This window comes from Mobula birostris, chromosome 24 (genome assembly GCF_030028105.1).
Source record: "Mobula birostris isolate sMobBir1 chromosome 24, sMobBir1.hap1, whole genome shotgun sequence".
NCBI lineage: Eukaryota > Metazoa > Chordata > Chondrichthyes > Myliobatiformes > Myliobatidae > Mobula > Mobula birostris.
Window position 1 is genome coordinate 21117606 of NC_092393.1, and position 24179 is coordinate 21141784.

At 42.0% G+C, this 24179-nt stretch overlaps 1 protein-coding gene across 1 annotated transcript in view; it reads left to right on the top strand.

Moving 5' to 3' along the window:
* dnah9 (dynein, axonemal, heavy chain 9) overlaps positions 1 to 24179 on the top strand; it is a 586329-nt gene that overhangs the window by 269311 nt on the left and 292839 nt on the right. The window contains exon 45 of the mRNA XM_072242702.1: positions 16115 to 16238. Coding sequence (XP_072098803.1) covers positions 16115 to 16238 — 124 coding nt within the window. The remainder of the gene's footprint in view (positions 1 to 16114; positions 16239 to 24179) is intronic.

A 24179-nucleotide genomic window follows, 5' to 3' on the forward strand; every position in this document is an offset into this window, starting at 1 on the left:
ACCTGAAAAAAAAGTAAAATGCAAACATAGTATACTGTAACATTTTAATCAAAACACCACATCATAGCTGGAGACTGAAAGTTTGATGTTGTTTGCTGTTGTTCAACAATCTGATTCAGGTATTCTCCCGATGCTTTCGTTACCCTGCACACATTAATATTTTCATTATCTTAATGGTATGGAATATTTTTTATTGTTAAGAACATATGTGTGATGAACAAGTGTAAAACAAAGACTGCCTACCAGTAGCGCATAAATTCAGAGTTGGGAATGATGGCGTTACCAGACTGCCACTGATTGTCTACGTGGGCAGCACAAGTAGTGATTGCTTACCTTTCTGGGTGGTTCAAAGTATACATTATTGTTTCATGCTCAAAATGATTAAAAATATTGTATAAAACTATCTTGAGAGTACATATATATGCTGTATATATAACGTAAATGAATTTTGTGTTTGGACTTGGGTCCTATTCCTGAGCTATCTCATTGGATAACTGTAAATATTCCAAAATCTGAAGCAGTTCCGGCCCTGAGCATTTCGGATAAGGGGTGCTCAACCTGTATATTGAAAAGTAAAGGTCTTCTTTCTCTAAAGGAATAATGAAGTTGAATATGTTCTCTTCATTGCTTCATGTCTTCTGTGTTGCTGAAACCTTTTAAAGCTCGTTTTTGTGTCTCTTCAAATCATATGTATAGCTGATAAATTTCTCTTTGCCTTTCTGATATTTAAACTGAGAATATTGTTGACTTGTAACTACCGCAAAATCCAGCTGTTAATCAACCTACTAATTACTTCAACCTAATAAAAATTAAAACAAAAGCAGGAATATTGTTGACTCTATTGAAGATAAAATATATGCATGAGCTGATCAATTCATACCTTATCTGCAACCGAAGAATTCAGAATTCAAATTCACAGTTTAATGATGGAATTGAATTTCATATGATCATACTTTATTTTCACCGAAAGGCTTTCCTATGTTCCTAATTCATTACTGTGAATTAGAGAGTTAACATACAGTGCACAATTTGTTGGGTATCCAGGATACATGCTAGGAAAGTTCAACTCGAGGTTTTGAGTACAAGTGGAAAGATGCCCTGCTACAGTTTGGTGACACCTGGAGTTTGCTCTCCTCACTAAAGAAAGAATATCGTGACCAGGCACCATGAGCCGGAGAGTGAACCCAACCAGTCTCGCACAGACGGGGGAGGTGACCATCACACATCTCGGTTACCTACCTTAGTTCTCTCATAGATTTTCTTCTATTGAAATCAATGAAGAATTGCTTGGCCCAGCTCTAATATTGTAACTGTAAGGGGGAATCTCTGCAATTTCAGTCACACCTACTGGACACCATGTGTTGTACAGTAGCTGAGGGTGACCCACAAATACACATGCAAATAATATTGTTGAGAATAGCAGTATTATTATTGTTCTGGGGGGGGGGGCGCACGGTCGACAGCCTGCCCCTGCATTTCTAATGACCAGTACTGTTTATTGTTAAAATGCTTTTGTGGGATTATGGTGGGAAGTTCCAGTGCATTTATTGTTACATTTTAGCTTGGGTTATACAGTTATTCGCTTGTGTATTTGTGGGTCAGCCGAACTGTAACTGGGGTGTGTGACAGTCGCCTCCCCTGTCTGTGTGAGACTGGTTGGGTTCACTCTCTGGGTCCTGGTGCCTGGTCTGTTTTCTGTCTATCACAATAAAACTGTTATTGAGTTCAACAAGCTTCCTCGTCTGGACCAAATGCTCACCACAATATGTTTGTCAGAGAGGGAACTGTACGAAGATTCACCAGTCTGATTTTTGGAATGATAGGACAAGGGGAAACTGGGTTGACTGTGCCAATATTTACTAAAGTTTATAAGAATAAGTGGATTGTTGAAATGTAAGCAATTCTGTCGGGGCGTGATGTGCTGGATTGGCAGTCATTCACTAGGCTTGGTGCAGGTGAAGTATCTTTAGTATATTGTGGCCAAATGTTAATACTTACCATAGTTCTCTCATAGATTTTCCTCTATTGAAATCAATGAAGAATTGCTTGGCCCAGCTCTAATATTGTAACTGTAAGGCAGAATCTCTGCAATTTCAGTCACACCTACTGGACACCATGACACCTATTGGACAGTACCTGAGCCCAGTGAAAGCAACACTGAAGAAAGCTACCAACAGGTTCACATGTACATGGGAATCCCAAAACTATGGTAGTAATATGGGGATAGACAAATATTTCAATAAGTACATTTAATGTCAGAGAAATGTATACAATATCCTGAAATTCTCTTCTTCGCAAACATCCATGAAAACAGAGGAGTGCCCCAAAGAATGACTGACAGTTAAATGTTAGATCCCCAAAGCCTCCCCTCAGCTCCCCACTGCCACTCACAAGCAGCAGCAAGGCGATGATCTCCCATCCCTCCCTCGCCAGCAAAAAAGCATTGGCACCCCCCACCGAACACTCAAGCGTGCAGCAAGGCATCAATAAAGACACAGACTTGTAGTGTCCCAAAGACTACTCGTTCACCCGGTAATTCGACATACCACTGGCTCTCTCTCTCCCTAACGAGGGAGAAAGAGGTGTCCCCGTTTCACTGCGAGAGGGGAGACATAACAAACAGCTAGCTGATTTATGGTGTTAAAGGTCTACTGCATCGCTTTTTCTGAGCTCTGTGCCCAAAGAACTCGGGTCTCTGGGTGCAGAGCCCGCAGCAGCTACCCCACTGCTTCTGATGTTCCGTGTTCTCCTGTGACGCCTCAGTCGGTGGCATCAGCCTTGAATCTGCCCGTATCCAGAGCCACAACAATCCGGCATCCTGAAGTCGCACCAGTCTTCCAGGCTGCATCCTTGGCATATCAAAAAGCGGCCGGTCGTGAGGCCCTGAGAGCAGGTCCCATTCTTGCAAAGAACCAAAGTCAAAAGTGTAACTCCAGGTCAGAGTCTTCAAAAAAACCTTGAAAGGGAAAAGAAGAGATATCAAAGATAGAAATAGAGCTACTTCCGAAGATGCAAGCAAAGAAGCCGTCGTTAGCGCCATTATGACTATGCTCTGCTCTCCGTACCAAAGTGCTGATATTTCTTACAAAGTCTTGATGTTCAACCAGTCATTCTATTATTAGAGAAGTAGATGTGTACGTCTGATTAGAGAGGACTAACCAGTGTTTAATGCATCTGATCTGTGTGATTAAACAATTGGCTAAAGCTCACTGAGTATCCACTTGAACTAAGTATTAAGTGGCTCTGGTCAACTCTGAATCACAGCACAAACCAACACCATCAGGCAAGGAGTGAGCCGATTGGAGAGCAACTGAAAGCTAAGACTTTGTAAAGGAGATTTCAATTACAAAACTTTAATTGAAACAGATGTCAAGATTCTGATTTAGAGCACATATTTGTTCTGTACAGTGTGATTGTAATCTAAGTCAGTTTAAAATAACATTCGGCTGTACATGCTTTGGTTCAGATCAGAATCAAATTTAATATCATTGGCATATGTTGTGAAATATGTTGTTTTGCAGCAGCAAAATGGAGCGATACATAATAATAAAAACTATAAATTACAGTAAGAAGTATAAATAAATTTTTAATTAAATAGATAGTGTAAAAAGAGAGGGGAAAATAGTGAGGTAAAGCTCCTGGGATCATTGTCTATTCAGAAATCTGATGGTGGAGGGGAAGATGCTGCTCCTGAAATGTTGAGTGTGTATCTTCTTGCTCCTGTCCCTCCTCTTTGATGGCAGCAATGAGAAGAAGGCTTGTCCTGGGTGATGGGGTCTTTAATGATGAGTGTTCCCTTTTTGAGGTATGGACTTGAGAAGGTATCCTGGATGCTGGTGAGGCTGGCTGAGTTTGTATCTCTCTGCAGCTTTTTCCAATCCTGTGCAGTGGCCTCTCCATAACAGATGGCGATGTAACCAGTTAACATGTTCTCTACAGTACATCTGTAGAAACTTGTGAGTGCCTTTGGTGATATACCACTTTTCCTCAAACTCCTAATGAAATGTAGCTGCTGCTGTGCCTTCTTTGTAATTACATCAATATGTTAGGCCCTGGATAGATCCTCAGAGATGTTGAAACAGCTCAGCCTTTACACCAATGATCCCTTGATGGACATTGGTGTGTGTTCCCTTGACTTACCTGTCCCGAAGTTCACAATCTGTTCCTTGGTCTTACTGATGCTGAGTGCAACGTTGTTGCTGTAATACCACCCAACCAGCTGAGCTGACTAGCTCCTCTACTCCTCCTTGTCACCATCTGAATTTCTGCCAAAACTGTTGTGTTATTGGCAGATTTATTGTTGGCATTTGAGCTGTGCCTAGCCACGCAATCATGGGTGTACAGAGAGTAGAGCAGTGGGTTAAACATGCATCCTTGAGATACGCCAGTGTTGAGGTGGAGATGTTATTTCTGATCTGCAAGGACTCTGATCTCCTGGTGAGGAAATTAAAGATTCAGTTGCAGAGGGAGTTACAGTGGCCCAGGTTTTGGAGCTTGTTGATTAGAAATGAGGGTATGATTGTGTTGAATGCTGAGTTATAGTCAATAAGCAGCATCCTGACGTACAAACATATTACAATTGTCCTGGTGATCCAAGGCCAGTGAGATTGTATCTGCTGTAGACCTATTGTATTGATAGGCAAACTGAAATGGATCCAAGTCCTTGCGTAGGCAGCAGTTGATTCTAGCCATGACCAACCTATCAAAGTACTTCATCACAGTTGATGTGACTGCCGTTGGGCAAAAGTTATTGCGGCAACTCACCCTGCTCTTCTTTGGCACTGGTATGATTGCCAGACTTTTGGAGCAGGTGGGACTTCCAACTACAACAGCGAGAGATTGAACATATCGTTGAACATCCAGCCAGTTGGTTGGCACAGGTTTTCAGGACCTAACAACATGTTTTCAGAGCAAACAACAGGAATTCTGCAGATGCTGGAAATTCAAGCAACACACATCAAAGTTGCTGGTGAACGCAGCAGGCCAGGCAGCATCTGTAGGAAGAGGTGCAGGTACCTGATGCCTTGTGAGGTTTCACCCTCTTGAAAGATGTCCTGACGTCGGCATCCATGACAGAGATCACAGGGCCACCAATGCTACAGGGATTTGCATAAATATACTTTTATTCTCTCTTTCAAAGCAAGCATACAAGTCATGGAGTTCATCTGGGAGTGAAGCATCACAGCCATTCATGATGCTAGGTTTTGCTTTGTAGGAAGCTGTGGTCTGCAAACCCTGCCAGGGCTGATGTGCATCCAGAATCAGAATCAGGTTTGTTATCACCAGCATGTGTTGTGAAATTTGTTAACTTAGCAGCAGCAGTACAATGCAATACATAATACAGAAGAAGAGAAATAAATGAATAAAATGATAATAATGAATAAATAACTAAATCAATTACAGTATACATATATTGAATAGATTAAAAATAGTGGAAGAAGTAGAAATAATATATATTAAAAAAGTGAGGTAATGTTCACAGGTTCAATGTCCATTTAGGAATTGGCTGGCAGAGGGAGAGAAGCTGTTCCTGAATCACTGAGTGTGTGTCTTCGGGCTTCTGTACCTCCTACCTGATGGTAACAGTGAGAAAAGAGCATGTCCTGGGTGTTGGAGGTCCTCAATAATGGACGCTGCCTTTCTGAGTCACTGCTCCTTGAAGGTGTCTGGGATACTTTGTACGCTAGTACCCAAGATGGAGCCGACTAAATCTACAATCCTCTGCAGCTTCTTGCAGTCCTTTCCAGACAATGATGCAGCCCATCAGAATGTTCTCCATGATACATCTATAGAAGTTTTTGAGTGTATTAGTTGATATGCCAAATCTCTTCAAACTCCTAATGAAGTATAGTTGCTGACTTGCCTTCTTTATAATTGCATCAATATATTGGGACCAGGTTAGGTCCTCAGAGATCTTGACACCTAGGAACTTGAAACTGCTCATTCTCTCCTCTTCTGATCCCTCTATGAGGATTGTTGTGTGTTCCTTCGTCTGACCCTTCCTGAAGACTATAATCAGCTCTTTCGTCTTTCTGATGATGAGTGCCAGGTTGTTGCTGCAACACCACTCCACTAGTTGGCATATCTTGCTCCTGTACACCTTCTTGTCTCCATCTGAGGTTCTACTGACAATTGTTGTATTGTCAGCAAATTTATGGATGGTATTTGAGCTATGCCTAGCCACACAGTCATGGTTATAGAGAGAGTAGAGCAGTGGGCTAAACACACATCCCTGAGGTGCACCAGTGTTGATCGTTAGTGATATTATCACCAATCTGCACAGATTGTGGTCTTCTGGTTAGGGAATTGAGGATCCAATTGCAGAGGGAGGTACAGAAGCCCAGGTTCTGTAACTTCTCAATTTGGATTGTGAGAATGATGGTGTTAAATTCTGAACTATAGCATATGAACAGCATCCTGACATAAGTGTTTGTATTGCCAAGGTGGTAAAGGCCGTGTGAAAAGCTATCGAAATTGCATCTGCCATTGACCTATTGTGGCGATAGGCAAATTGCAATGGGTCCAGGTCCATGCTGAGGCAGGAGTTCAGTATAGTCATGACCAGCCTCTCAAAGCATTTCAATACTGTAGATGTGACTGCTACCAGGCGATAGTCATTAAGGTAGCTCACATTATTCTTCTTAGGAGTTGATATAGTTATTGCCTTTTTGAAGCAAGTGTGAACTTCCACCCGTAGCAGTGAGAAGTTGAAAATGTCCTTGAATACACTCGCTAGTTGGTTGGCACATGTTTTCACAGCCATACCAGGTACTCCATTGGGACCTTTCGCCTTGCGGAGGTTCACCCTCTTTAAGGACAGCCTAACATCGGCCTCTGAGGCAGAGGTCACAGGGTCAACGGGTGCAGCAGGGATCTTCACATCTGTAGTTATATTCTCCCTTTCAAAGCAGCCATAGAAGGTGTTGGGTTCATCTGGTAGTGAAGTATTGCTTCCATTCATGCTATTGGGTTTCACTTTGGAGGGGGTAATGTCTTGCAAACCCTGCCAGAGTTGTTATTCATCTGATGTCGCCTCCAACCTCATTCAAAATTGTCTCTTCGACCTTAAAATAGCCTTCCACAAATTATACCAGTTTTTTTGGTACAGACCTGGGTCACCAGACTTAAATGCCACAGATCTAGCCTTCAGCAGACAACATGCTTCCTGGTTCATCCATGGCTTTTGGTTTTATGAATGTACAGTAAGTCTTTGTAGGCACACACTCATCCACATAGGTTTTAATGAAGTCAGTAACAACTGCAACACTCTCATCCAGATTCGAAGATGAATCCCTGAATACAGTCCAGTCCACCGATTCAAAGCAGTCCTGTAAGCACTCCTGTGCTTTTCTAGTCCATACCTTCTTGGTCCTCACTACTGGTGCTGTAGTCTTCAGTCTCTGCCTATACTGAAGGAGTAGTACAGCCAGGTGATCAGACTTCCCGAAATTAGGGCATAGAATAGCATGATAGGCATTCTTGATGACTGTGTAACAGTGTGGTCTAGTGTGTTGTTTCCTCTGGTATTGCTTGGGATCTGTTGATGGTAATTGCCTGGTGATTCTTTTCAGACTAACCTGGTTAAAATCCCCCAAAATGATGGTGAAGGCATTAGGGTGCGCTGTTTTGTGCATGTTGATCCTGATCTGGAGCCTGATTGACATTGGCCTGAGGTGGAATATATACCACTACCAAAATGATTCCAGAAATCTCCATGGTAGGTAAAATGGACAGCACGTAACTGCTAGATATTCCAGGTCTGGTGAGCAGAATTGGGACAACACTGATATATTTGTGCACCAAGAAGAGTTGATCATGAGGCATACACCTCCACCTCTGCTTTTGAGAGTCTCTATAGATCTCTCCTGATAGTGTATAGTAAACTTGTTGATCTGAATCGCTGCATCTGCTACGGAAAGAGTTAACCAGGATTCTGTGAAACAAAGGACACACGTGGTCCTAATGTCCCTCTGATTCAGCACCCTAGCTCTGAGATCATGATTTTATTCACCAGAGACTGCATGTTTGCCAACAAAATGGTCCGTATTGGGAGTTTAAAACCATTTTTCCTTTAACGCACTTGTATCCCTGACCTGCAGCCACGTTTCCTGCATGGAATCCGAGGAGGAATCCGTCCACAAACGGCATTGTATCCATCAGTGTTAAGCAGAGATAGTTCATTTAAATGCAATAAGACATCTTGGTTGACTGTACTGACCTTGGAAGTAGTTGTGATTTTTAGCTGTATCAGGCTGAAATGAGAATATTTAATCGTATTCATTGAGAATTCTGCTGCCACACGAGTTGCCTCGAGGCGCCCCAGAAGTATATCTGATTCCGTCTAACCTTCATTGGAATTACTTGTTCTCCATTAAAGTTGCTTTCCATAGGCCGTCCCTTTTGCCAATCACCTGTCCAGCCCTTGGCTCCATCCCTCCCCCTCCTGTCTTCTCCTATCATTTTGGATCTCCCCTTCCCACTCCCACTTTCAAATCTCTTACTAGCTCTTCCTTCAGTTAGTCCTGACGAAGGGTTTCGGCCTGAAACGTCAACTGTACCTCTTCCTAGAGATGCTGCCTGGCCTGCTGCATTCACCAGCAACTTTGATGTGTGTTGCTTGAATTTCCAGCATCTGCAGAATTCCTCATGTGTGCCTGAACTTCTTGTATAGTTCTGGATCACTGGTTTTGAAAGCCACAGATCTATCCCTCAGTAGAGTATGAATCTTCTGGTTCATCCATGGTTTTTGGCTTGGGTATGTAATGGATTTCAAGGATGTAATCCTGAAATTTTATAAAGCACTGGTGAGGTATCATTTGGAGTATAGTGAGCAGGTTTGGGCCCTTATCTTAGAAACGATGCGCTGAAACTGGAGAGGGTTCAAAAGAGGTTCACGAAAATGATTCCAGGATTGAATAGCTTGTCATATGAAGAGCATCTGGTGGCTCTGGGCCTGTATTCACTAGAATTTGGAAGAATGTGGAGTGACCACATTGAAACGTATCAAATGGTGAAAAGCCTTGATAGAGTGGATGTGGAGAGGATGGTTCCTGTGGTGGGAGAGTCTAAGACCAGAGATCACAGCTTCAGAATAGAGGGGTGTCCTTTTAGAATGGAGATGAGGAGGATTTTCTTTAGCCAGAGAGTGGTGAATCTGTGGAATTCTTTACCACAGGCAGCTGTGGAAGCCAAGTCTTTATATATATTTAAGGCAGGGGTTGATAGATTCTTGATTAGTCGGGGCATGAAGGGATATGGTAAGAAGGCAGGAGACTGTGGCTGAAAGGAAAATTGAATCAGCCATGATGAAATGGCAGAGCAGACTCAATGGGCCAATGGACTAATTCTGCTTCTATGGTCTTATTTATGTTCTTGAAGGCACAAACTCATGCACGCAGGTTTTGATGAAGTTGGTGACAACTGGTGAGTATTCATTCAGATTTGAAGGTGAATTCCTGAATATTGTTCAGTCCACCGACTCAAAGTAGTCACAGTATAGTTTGCTGAAGTTAATTTTTTCCACACTTCCCCTCGCTGTTTATATTTAAATTGCAAGTTTGAAATAGCGTTCCCTGTTGGCTATAACTTGGCGTTTTGTATCGAAGTTGCCTTAAAATAAAATCAAAATGATTCAATACTCAAAACTTTGCATGTACAGTGTATGTTGATGAAGAGGTGATGTAGATAGGTTTCCAGGAAATGTGAAAAAGACCACCAGTTTGTTTATTCCCAGTTAATTTATTGTGTGTTTCTGAAATGCATCCCAGTGCAGGTATGATTTGCAATTTGCAATAGCAATGCTTATTCACTGTGTGCAGGATAATTCTAAGGAGTTGATTTGAGAAAAGGGAGCAGGAGTGAACTGCTCAGTTCTTTGTGATTTCACAGTCATTTAATTATATCAGTTTTGTCCTTTCGCCTTCAATGCTGCTTTCCTGAACAAACAGCATCTCAGTCAATTCCATTTATATCCATAATCCATCGATCTCTGTCTTGAATAAATTCAGCCACTGAGCATCCACAGTGTGCCAGGGAGAGAATTCAAAGGATTCCTTATCCTCTGGGTGAAAAATTGCTTTCATTTCAGTCCTAAAGGGTTAAACCGTATTTTGGGATTAAAAGAACCGGTTCTTCAGCTAGGGGAAACGTCCTATCTCTTACGTTTAGTACTAATTGTGTATGTTTCATTGAGATCACCTCTCATTTGAGTGATCTGAGCCCACTCTCCTTAATTTCCCCTCATATAATAGCAAAACACCTCAGGATGGTGGGTATGAATTAGGGTATAAGGGTTTGAATTAGGTAACAAAGTATGCCTGTGGCACAGGGCCAAGTGGTTAAGGCATTGGACTAGCGATCTGAAGGTCGTGAGTTCGAGCCCCAGCCGAGGCAGCGTGTTGTGTCCTTGAGCAAGGCACTTAACCACACACTGCTCCAGTCTAGCCAGCTGAAATGGTGGGGGTTAACGTCGCTATAGACTGGCGTCCTATCCAGGGGAGGGGGAAGTCTTCTCATTCGCTTCACGCCACGGAAACTGGCATAAGCACCGGACTGATGAGCCTATGAGGCTTGGGACAGACTTTAACTTTAATTTAGCAAAAATATAGGATGAATACAAAGCAAGAGGACTGTCAGTGGTATGATTGATGGGAAGAATGCACATTTTAGCTTTGTAAACTTATGTTTCAATGTTGATATATAGCTCTCCCATTTCCAATGAGCCCTTGTTAACCATACATGTAGATATTGAAACAGTGAGGTTAAATGGCTCTGAAAGTTTTGTATTCACTCAGTGGCATGTAATTACTGCGATTTCTGAATCATCAATAACCTGCTGTCATTTTTCAGGATTGTGACTAATTCCATCCCTGTACTGCATGTCAATCTGATGTACAACGGGCATTAATAAAGTTGCAGAGTTTCGTTCTTTCATTTTTTATGGCATTTCATTTCCAGAGTGAAGTAAGTTGGAGCATTCACTTATATCCAGGTGTCATTGTTGCCTTTAAAAGGAACAAGTGCAACCCAATTAACTGAAGGAGTTACTGAACTACTTTGATTATCTCTTTGCAGCAGAAAAACCTTTTTTTCCCAAAATTTTAGCAAGGAATTATAAACTTGAAGTTCAAATCTCTCATTCAGGCCCACCTTAAACACCAGGAAGGACTGATCTACAATTGGAATTAGATTTGTTATTGTTGCTGAACTGAGATACAGTGACACACGTCAAAGTTGCTGGTGAACGCAGCAGGCCAGGCAGCATCTCTAGGAAGAGGTGCAGTCGACGTTTCAGGCCGAGACCCTTCGTCAGGACTAACTGAAGGAAGAGTGAGTAAGGGATTTGAAAGTTGGAGGGGGAGGGGGAGATCCAAAATGATAGGAGAAGACAGGAGGGGGAGGGATGGAGCCAAGAGCTGGACAGGTGATTGGCATAAGGGGATACGAGAGGATCATGGGACAGGAGGTCCGGGAAGAAAGACAAAGGGGGGGGGACCCAGAGGATGGGCAAGAGGTATATTCAGAGGGACCGAGGGAGAAAAAGGAGAGTGAGAGAAAGAACGTGTGCATAAAACCTGATGGCATGAACATCGACTTCTCTAACTTCCGCTAGGCCCCACCTCCCCCTCGTACCCCATCTGTTACTTATTTTTATGCACACATTCTTTCCCTCACTCTCCTTTTTCTCCCTCTGTCCCTCTGAATATACCTCTTGCCCATCCTCTGGGTCCCCCCCCCCCCTTGTCTTTCTTCCCGGACCTCCTGTCCCATGATCCTCGTTTCCCCTTTTGCCAATCACCTGTCCAACTCTTGGCTCCATCCCTCCCCCTCCTGTCTTCTCCTATCATTTTGGATCTCCCCCTCCCCCTCCCACTTTCAAATCTCTTACTAACTCTTCCTTCAGTTAGTCCTGATGAAGGGTCTCGGCCTGAAACGTCGACTGTACCTCTTCCTAGAGATGCTGCCTGACCTGCTGCGTTCACCAGCAACTTTGATGTGTGTTGCTTGAATTTCCAGCATCTGCAGAGTTCCTGTTGTTGAGATACAGTGAAAGGCTTTTGTTTGCCTGCCATCTAAACATACCAGTCTATACATAAATACATTGAGATAATTTAAATAAAAACAGAACACATAGTAGAGTGTTACACAGGTAGACAAAGTGCAAAGGTGGGAATATTGATTGGGAGATCAAAAATTCATCTTCTAGCATATAAGAGGCCCCCTGAAGCGTCTAATAACAATGAGATGAAAGCTGCACTCGAGCCTGTTGGTATGTGCTCCCAAGCGTTTGTATCATCTGCCTGATCGGAGGGGAGAGAATGAAAATTTCTGAAAGTTGTGCGTTAGTTGAGCTAACTTTAAGTCATGTTGTACTTCACAATTAATACACTTTTAATCCAAGAAGATAGAAAAACAAATTGACAGTTTTGATGAATCAACTAGTTTATCTTTTATTCAAAAGTCAGCTTAAAGACAGCCATCATTGCTATAATTCACAAATGTGTATATATGCCTCCAACCTGATGACATGAACGTTGACCTCAAACTTCTGCTAATGCCCCACCTCCCCCTCGTACCCCATCCATTATTTATTTATTTATATACACACCACCTTTCTCTCTCTCTCCTTTTTCTCCCTCTGTCCCTCTCACTATACCCCTTGCCCATCCTCTGAGCTTCCCCCCTCCCCTTTTCTTTCTCCCTAGGCCTCCTGTCCCATGATCCTCTCATATCCTTTTGCCAATCACCTGTCCAGCTCTTGGCTCCATCCCTCCCCCTCCTGTCTTCTCCTATCGTTTTGGATCTCCCCCTCCCCCTCCCACTTTCAAATCTCTTACTAGCTCTTCTTTCAGTTAGTCCTGACGAAGGGTCTCGACCCGAAACATAGACTGTACCTCTTCCTAGAGATGCTGCCTGGCCTGCTGTGTTTTATGTGTGTTGCTTGAGGTGTTTTGTCATGTATATCTCTAGCAAAATAGTATTGATTAAAAGTGTTGCCTTAATTAGATATGAAAGGGACCACTGTTTAAGGCACTTGTGAGAAAATCTGTTTTGCAAACATTCCAAGGCAATGTGGGTGCATTGTAGAAAGAATCGCAAGAAAGAGCAATGAAAAACAAACACTTAGAAATCCATTGTTAACATGGGCTTAGGTTTGTAAAGCTAACCTCATTTATTTCTGCACTTACATATCTACCATATTTAACAGATCTCAGTTACTCTGGATCATAATGGAATTGTGATGATTTAGATTTAGATTCAACTTTGTTGTCATTGTGCCGAGTACAGATACAGATGCATTTAGCATCTGACCAGAAATACAAAGAATAGATAATTTACAAAATAACTGCGAATAAAGAAAGTGCTACAGCGCACAAATATAAAAGTACTGAGACAGTACAATATGGATGCAATACTGCTTAGTGCTGTGATGAGAGGTTCAGCAGTGTCAGAGCCTCAGGGAAGAAGCTCTTCCTGTGCTTGCTGGTGCGGGAGCGGAGGCTCCTGTAGCACCTACTGGATGGGAGGAGAGTAAAAAGTCCATGGTTAGGGTGAGATGCATCCCTGATAATGCTTTTCGCCCTGCCCAGGCAGTGTTTATGATAGATGTTCTCAATGGTGGGCAATTGGGTGCCGATAATCTGCTGGGCAGTTTTCACCACACACTGGAGTGCTTTGCGGTCTGATACGGGACCATTGCCATACCACACTGAGATGCATTTGGTGAGTATGCTCTCAATGGTACAACGGTAAAAGTCCGTCAGTATCCTGGGACAGAGGTGAACATTCTTCATGCTCCGCAGGAAATAAAGGCGCTGTTGCGCCTTTTGATCAGGATGGAGGAGTTCAGGGACCAGGTGAGATCCTCGGAAATTTGGACATCAAGGAATTTGAAGCTTGATACACACTCCACTAAAGTTCCGTTGATGTAGATGGGGACGTGAGTGTGACTTCTGGCATGCCTGAAGTCCACAATGATCTCCTTGGTCTTCTGAGTTTTAAGGGCCAGATTGTTGTCGGCACACCACACAGCCAGGTGCTGGACCTCATCCCTGCAGGCCGTCTCGTCATCCTCTCTGATCAGGCCAACCACCGTGGTGTCGTCTGCGAACTTGATTATGGAGTTAGATCCATATACAGGAACACAGTCATAGGTGAAAAGGGAGTACAGAAGAGGGCTCAGCACACAGCCTTGAGGCACGCCAGTGTTCAGGGTGAGAGTGCAGGAGGAGAGGTTGTCTGACTTAACTGTTTGGGGTCAGTGAGTCAGAAAGTCCAAGGTCCAATTGCGGAGGGATGAGCTGATACCAAACTGGTGAAGTTTGGTGATCAGCTTGGAGGGGATCACAGTATTGAATGCCGAACTAAAGTCAATGAACAGCATTCTGACATCAGAGTTGATGACTGTCGGTCCCTGATGAATATGAATCCCATTTCTGACAGTGATCTTACTATGAGAGTTAAAGTAAAAGATAAAATAAATAGAATTATACCATTACACTATGATATATTGTAATTGTTACAATGGATGCTGTATTACAGTCATATATGTCAGTCATCTGAATAGTGAGAAATATTGTTAAACTGAACTGGAATACTGATTGGCACCATATCTTACCCTGATTCATCTTAATACTGTCAAATTTTTTTCTATGTATGATGCCAAATGACCTGAGTGTGGGTGTATATTGAAGCAGTTATTAACGCATTTTCAAACAACTGTCATTATTTAGATTTGAAAATTTATTCTGGCCATTTTCAATGACAGATGAATCCCTCAATTTGTTATTGTCAGTACCCATTTCTCACTAATGTACTGTATATACTATGTAATCCATGATGGTAGGTGATATCTTTTGTGCACAAGAATGAAATATTGCAGCTGTTGCAAGTATCAAATTCCCAGCATAAAATTTTCAGCAAGTCTGACAGAAACCCTGTACTTCAGTATTTTTTTGTAAACCTACTCCTTGTTGCAAATTTGTGCCGTCCACTCTACTTCATGTTAGCCTGTATTATCTACTCCACATTTTACTTCATCCATTAAGTAGTACGTTAATATGTTTTCTTCACTGTAACCTCTCAAAACCATCGAGAAGTTAGAATAATGGGAATTCTAACTTCACAATAAACTTTAGATATCAAACACTAATACTATAGTTTATTTTTGGATCATTGAATATCATTGCTAGTTAGATGTATTTTGCCAAGTTAGATATGGCAAAGTTATTTCCCATGGAAGGGGATTCTAGGACAAGAGGGCACGACTTCAGGATTGAAGGATGTCCTTTTAGAACTGAGATGCAGAGAAATTACTTTAGTCAGAGGGTGATAAATCTGTGGAATTTTTTGCCACGAGCGGTTGTGGAGGCCAGGTCATTGGGTGTATTTAAGGCAGAGATAGATAGGTTCTTGATTAGCCAGGGCATCAAAGGGTATGGGGTGAAAGCAGGGGAGTGGGGATGACAGGAAGAATTGGATCAGCCCATGATTAAGTGGCGGAGCAGACTCAATGGGCCGAATGGCCTACTTCTGCTCCTATATCTTATGGTCTTATGGTCTATATTTTGACTCTCACCTTCCCAGTAAATAAAATTAATTGCTTATAAGAGTATACTTCCAGAAGTTGTGAGTAGACAGATCACAGAAGTATTATATATAAACACAAGAGATTCTGCAGATGTTGGAAATCTTGAGCAACGTGTACAAAGTGCTGGAGGAACTCAGCAAGTTAGGCAGCATCTATGAAAGGGAGTAAGCGGTTGTCGCTTTGGACTGAGGCCATTCATCAGGACTCGAAAGGAAGGGGGCAAAAGCCAGAAAAAGAAAGTAGGGGGAAGGAAAGGAGTACAAGCTGAAGGTGATAAGTGACTCCAAGTAAGTGGGAAGCTGGGAGATGGGTGCATGGGGGTGGGGGATTGTGTGTGTGTGCATGTGTGTGTGTGTGTGTGTGTGTGTGTGTGTGTGTGTGTGTGTATGTGTGTGTATATGTATGTATGTGTATACCTGTATGTATCTATATACACACACACACACACAGATTCAGATTTTTCTTTAAGCTAGGTCAGTAATGTAAATTGCAATTACTGCAATAGACTGCTTTCTTCCTTTCCAGGTTGACCTTGCTAACCTGTGCTTAAAGGCTGGAGTTAAGAACGTTGGCACCGTTTTCTTAATGACGGATGCTCAAGTTGCTGATGAAAAGTTTCTGGTACTTGTGAATGACCTGCTGGCATCAGGTAAGTCAGCTTGTGTATTCTATAATAGACAAAAATATAAAATGTTCACCTGAATTACTTATATCTGATACTTAATAATAAATTGTTCAGTGTTAAGGCCTGACACAGAGCTAGTTCAAGTGAAGCCATTAGGTATTTTTAAAATTTATTTGTGAAAAGGCATCGTTGAACTCAATAGAGAAGGTTGTTATGATTGAAGTGTGGCAAAGCTGAAAAATATTGGAGGATATCTAAAGATAAACCTTGAAGGGGTAGATTGAGTTGTGGTAATGAACCACAAATGCCTCAGTCTCCAATCCTGCTTCCATTTCTACTTTCCTTTGGTCTAATCACCCTGTTACTTTATTGCATTTTGAGATACAATGATTTTCTTAATGTCTACTTTTATATTGCAAGAAAAAGATCCATCACAATGTCAGTTGTGAAATTTTGGGAAGACAGTGATGTGTCAAGATTTGTCAGTAGGTATGTTGTGGAGGAGATAAGGCCTGGTGAAAGCATTCTATGCTCTTCTGGCTGACAAAGAACTGCCATGTAAGCACTTAACCTTTGTGAATTCTGGTATTCTTTTCCTACTTTCAGCTGTCCAGCTTGTTGATGCTTGGGAAACCCAACTCACTGTGAATGTAAATACTATCACCACTGAAATGAAGAGGAGTCTTACATATAGCTGTTTTTCTTTTAGTTCCACTTCTTTTAAAACTGGAAGCAGGCACATTTATTTCTTGTGCTACATTTTATTCTTTATGCTGATGTGACTTCAATGCACTTGCTAGATATTGAGCTTCAGTTTTGTGTAATATATCAAATAATCCCCTGTATTATTGGTTGAACAGCATCACCATAGCATCTGAGAATGCCATTGAGATGCTGCATCTTTCCATTGATTGCTGATAGCAGGTTGTTGTTTCTACTGTCAACTTGGGAAGTGATACTTGATATACAATTTAAGAGTATCTGAATTAAACCATGTCAATAACTTCTATAGTATTATTCTCCAAGGTAGCAGACAAATCTAGTTACTCACATCTTTAGCAAATAGATTTGAATCCTGCCCTCCCATGCATATTTTTGCTGTGATCTCATGGATAATCCTCCATTTCATAGTTTTATAATTAGCTACTATGAGTTGTTGGTAGGTAAGAGGTAGAGTCATTTTAAGAGGGTGCCAATAAGTGGCGACTCTTTGCATGCAGCTTGGGTGGGAATCATCAGATATTCCTGTTTAGAACCACTGCTCCTGAAATCCACAGTCACAGCCATAAGTCCTTCAGAAAGTAGCATCATTAAAAGATGCTTAAAACATCTATTGATGTTCAAAATTGACTGATCCCAGATTGCAGATGCAGGTCAGGAGTGTAGTTCCCCGTTAATGGAAGCGGGGATGCTGCGCTCATTTACAGGTATGACTGAAATGCCAAGGCCTTCGGACCCCCCACTCCCGACTATCCTGCTGGTGAATATATACTCTCTGAAAAATAAAACTGAAGATGTCAGAGCAAGATTGTAGTACCAAAGGGAGGTGAGTGACTGCTGTGTTCTTTGCATCATGGGAATGTGGCACATCTCCACCATTTTGGATGCAGCACTGCAACCTGATGCAAAGATAACACCATTCTCTGCAAAGATAGGACAGCTCAGTCTCTTAAAGGTAGAGAAGGTGGAATATGCTTTATGATTAACTCATTGTGGTGGTCAGACATGGCAGTTCAGTCTCAATCATGCTCAATTAACCTGGAACACCTAGCGGTCAAATGTTGTCCCTTTAATTTGCCTAAGGAGTTTACAGCATCGTGATGGTATAGTCCACCTCAGACAAATGTCAGGTAGGCACTGGAGGAGCTTATCACTGTAATCAGCAAGCATGAAACAGCATACCCTGACAACTTCCCTATCATTGCAGGGGATTTTAACCAAGCCATCTTGAAAAAGTTTCTAAACAGCAGCCACCGACATATCACCCATGTAACCAGAGGAGCCAATGCACTTAATCACTGTTATACCACCATCAAGAATGCCTACCGTTCCATTCCATGCCTACGTTTTGGAAAGTTGATCTTCGACTGCAGCAGTCAGAGACTTTCAATCTCTAACTGCTGCAGTCGGAGGTTCCCACCTGCTTCAAAAGGGCGACAATCATGCAATTACAAAGAAGGTGCGACAACAGGAATATTTCATTAGGAGTTTGAGGAGGCTTGGTATGTCACCAAAGGCTCTCACAAATTTCTACAGATGTACCATTTAGAACATTCTAAATGGTTGCATTGCTGCCCAGTATGGAGGGGCCATTGTAGAAGTTGTAAACTCAGCCTGCTTCAACAAGGGCGTTGATTCCCCCCCCCCCCGCCCCCCAGCATCTAGGATACCTTCAGAAAGGTGGCATCCATCATTAAGGACTCCTATCACCCAAGACAAGTCCTCTTCTGATTGCTACCATCAAGGAGGAGTTCCAGGAGCCTGAAATCACACACTAACATTTCAGGAACAACGTCTTCCCCTCTGCCATCAGATTTCTGACTGGACAATGAATCCCTGAACATTACCTCACTATTTTTCTTCTCTTTTAGCACTACTTATTTAATTAACTAACACACGCACACACACACACACACAGAGTACTTATTGTAAATTATAGTTTGTTTTTTTCCTGCTATTATGTATTCCAATGTACTGCTGCCACAAAACGACGACTTTCATAACATATGGCAGTGATATTGAAGCTGATTCTGAGTTTGGGGAAGTTGATGGGAAAGTGAGGAGAACAAATTGGATTCGTGTAGGATTACTGTAAAATGGATGCTTGGGGGTCAGTATAAATGCAGAGGGCTGAAAGGCCACTTTCTGGCTTGCATAGCTCCATCTTTATGACTAAGCCAACAACCTTTTCTCAAAGAGCAAAATATTCTCTCAATTAAATTACCAGAATGTCTTGAAGAATAGTAATTTCAAATGAGGATCTATATCAAGAACAATTTTAGAACACCACATCAAACAAATGCTAAGAATACATTCAAATTGACTTCTTTAGCTTAGCAACATTAGAAATACGTGCACATTCAAAGAGATACATTGAATTTGCTATCTACCAGAGTAAATAGCCACACTTTAGCTAAAGATGGTTTCCAAACACCTCAACACTTTTTCCTGAAAATATATTGGAGACTGAATTTCATTAGCCGCCCATGGAATCCTGATACTGCAAAGAAAGGCAATTTTCAAATTTCAGTTGGATACAGTGAAAATAGTTTACCTTTCCTGCTGCTTTTTATTAAAAAATGATTTGTTTCACAAATGCTTGATGGTCCATCAAGCCTGTTCTACACACAAAATCATCGCAGCATCATGAATAAACGCTCTTAGTGCTTGACATCGACTGAGCCAACTCACTAGGCAAGACAAAGAAAAAATATGAATCCCAAAAAGGTTAAAAAAAAAGAGATAAAATTCTTTCTGGCACCCTCATTCAAAACTGAGATACTATATTGACCATGAGTGTATGATGTTTTAATCCATATGTTGCCACAGGAATACATACAGCAAACAAAGAATAAATCTAGCAATCTGGGTCGCCATGTTTACAGTAAAAAGGCAGATAAGACCACTGTTTTAAATTGCATCTGTTTCAAAGCATGTAGCTTAACAGGTAAGGATGATGTACTTAATTGCCTCTGGGGGGCTTGTACATTGTGGCCATAATAGAACTGTGTCTGGGGAAGGGCAGAAATGGCAGCTAAATGTTTTGGGATAAAATGCTTAAAATGTGACAGTGGACCACAAAGGTTGGGAGGGAATGTTAACCTTTTGAAAAGGGAGAGCATTACAGCAATGCTTAGAGAGGATATTCTTGAGGGATCACCCAGTGAAGTCACTGGGTAGAGTTTAGAGAAAAGGAGGGAAAGTTCACATTGATAGATGCTATATCATAAACCCCACAATAGTCAGTAAGAGCTTGAGGAGCAGATGTGTTGAGGAATTGCATGCACTTGTGAAAACAGTAGGAGTGCTATTTGGAGGTTTTAATTTTCCTTGTATCGACTGGGCTACCCAGAATCTCAAACACCTGGATGGGGTGCAATTTGCCAAGAGATTTTCCTCACACAATATATAAAGGAGCCTACTTGGGAAGAAGCAATACTGTATTCCCTTTTTGAGAACGAGGCACGCCAAGTAATTGAAGTGGCAGAATCAAAAGCAGGTTTGGTATCACTGGCATATATTGTGAAATTTGTTAAGAGCAGTTCAGAGCTCTTTGGATCCAGTAACCACAATTCTATCATTTTCAAATAGTTATGGCAAAAGTTAGAACAGGTCCACATGTTAAAGTCCTGAACCTGAGCAGGGCCCAACATTGAGGGCATTAGGCAGGATCTAACCAGCATGGATAGAAGATTGGTTGACTGGCACAAGCAAAGCGTGGGAATAAAGGGAGCCTTTATTGGTTGGCTGCCGATGACGATTGGTGTTCAGCAGGGTTCGGTATTGGGACAGTTTCTTTTCGGGTTATATTTCAATGATTTGGATGACAGAATTGATGGCTTTGTGGCCAAGTGTGCGGACAATACGAAGATAGTTGGAGGGGCAGTTAATGTTGGGGAAGCAGGAAGTCTACAGAAGGAATTAGATGAATTAGGAGAATTGGCAAAGAGGCAGATGGAATATAGGGTAGGGAAGTGTATGGTCGTACATTTTGTGTGAAGGAATAAAAGTGTAAGCTATTTTTGAAAAGGGGAACAAATTCAGAAAGCAGAGGTGCAAACAGAATGAATGAGTGGTAAGATAGCAAATGCAATGTTAGTATTCATTTTGAGAGGATTAGAATATAAATGCAATGATATAATGTTGAGGCTTTTAAGATATTGGTCAAATTGCACTTAGATTATTGTGACCAATTTTGGGCCTGTTACCTAAAAACGGATGTGCTGGCAATGGAGTGGGCCTGGAGGAGGTTCAGAAGAATGATTCTGGGAATGAAAGGGTTAACGTATGAGGAGTATTTGATGGCTCAGGGCATGTACTCACTGGAGTTTAGAAAATTGTGATTGAAACCTATTAAATATTGAAAGACCAAGAAAGAGTTGATGTGGAGAGAACGCTTCTATAGCGGCGGAGTCTAGGACGAGAGGGCACAGCCTCAGGGTAGAAGGATGTCCCTTTAGGATAGAGGTAAGGAGGAGTTTTTTAGCCAGAAGGTGGTGAATCTGTGGAACTTATTGCAACAGACAGCTATGGAGGACATGTAACTGGGTATATTTAAAGAGGGGGTTGATAGATTCTAAATAAGTAAGGTCATCAAAGGCTCTGGGGAGTGAAGGCAGGAGAATGGGGTTGAGAGGGATAGCAAATCAGTCATGATGGAACAGTGGAGAACACTCAACGGGCCAAGAAGCCTAATTCTGCTCCTGTGTCTTATGGTCTTGTCCAACTGGCTTGTTTAGGTGGCTGCATTTGGGGGCAAAGGTCCTTTGGCAAGTGAAGAGCATTTAGAGGGGTTATATCAAGAGTCCAGAAGCAGCATTTGTAGGGTAAACATACACTCAGTGACCACTTTATTAGGTTCACTGTACAGCTGCTCATTAATACAAATATCTAATAAGCCAAGAACTCAATGCATAAAAGCATGCTGACATGGTCAAATAGTTCAATTGTAGTTCAGACCAAACATCAGAATGTAGAAGAATTGAATTGACTTTATTTCTCACATCCTCACATACATGTGTAAAAATCTTTACAGTATGTCTCCATCTAAATGTGAAATGTGCAATCATAGTAATTTATAATAAATAGAACAGTCAATGTAACATAGAGTACACTCAAATCAACGTGAGTTAATCAGTCTGATGGCCTGGTGGAAGAAGCTGTCCCGGAGCCTGTTGGTCCTGGCTTTTATGCTGCGGTACCGTTTCCTGGATGGTAGCAGCTGAAATAGATTGTGATTGGGGTGACTCAGGTCCCCAATGATCCTATGGGCCCTTTTTACACACTTTTCCTTGTAAATGTGCTGAAACATGGGAATTTCACAACTACAGATGCGCTAGGCTGTCCGCACCACTCTCTACAGTTCCCATACCAGGCAGTGATGCAGCCAGTCAGGATGCTTCCAATTGTGCCCCTGTAGAAAGTTCTTCAGATTTGCGGACCCATACCAAACTTCCTTAACTGTCTGAGGTGAAATATGATCTAAGTTACTTTGACGGCAGAATGATTGTTGGTGCCAGATGGGGTGGTTTAAATATCTTAGAAACTGCTGATCTCCTGAGATTTTCATGCACAACAGTCTCAAGAGTTTACAGACAACGGTACGGAAAGCAAAAAGCTTCCAGTGGCAGTTTAGTGAAGGAGAATGTCTTATTAATGAAAGAGGTCAGAAGAGAATGGTCGGACTGGTTCAAGCAGACTTGAAGGCAACACTAGCTCAAATAAACATGTACTACAACAGCGCTGTGCACCTCTGAGTGCACAACAAGTCAAACTTTGAAGTTTATGTGCTACAGCAGCTGAAGACGATAAACATGCACTTAGTGTTACTTTAGAAGGTACAGGAAGTGCCTAGTAAAGTACACTGAGTGTGTAAAGTTCAGGGAACTCTGACTGATGAGAAATATTGCTGCCCTGATGAGGAGAAAAGGAACTATACATCATGTTTAGACAGCTGGATACAAATGATTCCCTTGACATATATCAGAATTTTAAGACCAGGCTTAAGAGCGAAATTAGGAGGGCAGAGTGAAGTGTAGGAGATGGATTTGGCAGGCAGGTTTAAAGATAATTACAAGGGATTCCAATGTTTCAGATGTGATCGAGGCAGAGGAATGAAGGGTGGGGGGGAGTGGCATTGCTAGTCAGGGAAAATGTTACAGCAGTGCTCAAGCAGGACAGATTAGGGAGCTTGTCTACTGAGTCTTTATGGGTGGAGCTGAGAAACAGGAAAGGTATGGCCACATTAGTGGGGTTGTATTATAGACCACCCAATAGTCTGCGAGAATTGGAGGAGCAAATCTGCATAGAGATAGCAGGCAACTGCAGGAAACATAAAGTTGTGGTGGTAGGGGATTTTAATTTTCCACATATTGATTGGGACTCCCATACTGTTAGGGGTCTAGATGGTTTAGAGTTTGTAAAATGTGTTCAGGAAAGTTTTCTAAATCAATACACAAGTTTCCCCCGCCATCCGAAGGCAGAGCGTTCCTATGAAACGGTTCGTAAGCCGGAACGTCGTAAAACGAAGAAGCAATTACCATTTATTTATATGGGAAAAATTTGTGAGCGTTCGCAGACCCAAAAATAACCTACCAAATCATGCCAAATAACACATAAAACCTAAAAAAAACACTAACATATAGTACAAGCAGGAATGCTATGACAAATACACAGCCTATTTAAAATAGAAATGCTTCTCTACAATCATTGCCGCACTATTCTCTAGCGAAAATCTCACGCAAGCGCTCTTGGCAGAAACACTGTCTCCAGTAACATTTAAGCTATGAAGCTGCCAAATCATACCAAACAACGCATAAAAATACACAGCCTATATAAAGTAGAAATGATGTATGTACAGTGTAGTATCACTTACGGGAATCGAGAAGACAGCGGCGAGCACACTGATGATGGTTTGTTAGGCTGAGTCGTTGGAGGTTGGGGTGGTGCAGTGGCCTCCACCATCCGGGCCGCAGACCGATACATTGCTGCAGAGAATGCAGTGGTAGCCGGGACGCACCCAGCACATCTTTAAGCAAAAAGCCAAAATAAACAAACTAATTAATTAAGTGCCGCCCGGCATGTAAATGTCGGCCCAGATCAGAGGCGACGCATTCGGCAATCGCCTCTGATCTGCGCAGACATGTACATGCCGGGCGGCACCTAATTAATTAGCTTGTTTATTTTGGCTTTTTTCTTAAAGATGTGTTGGGTGTGTCCCGGCTACCGCTGCATTCTCTTCGGCAA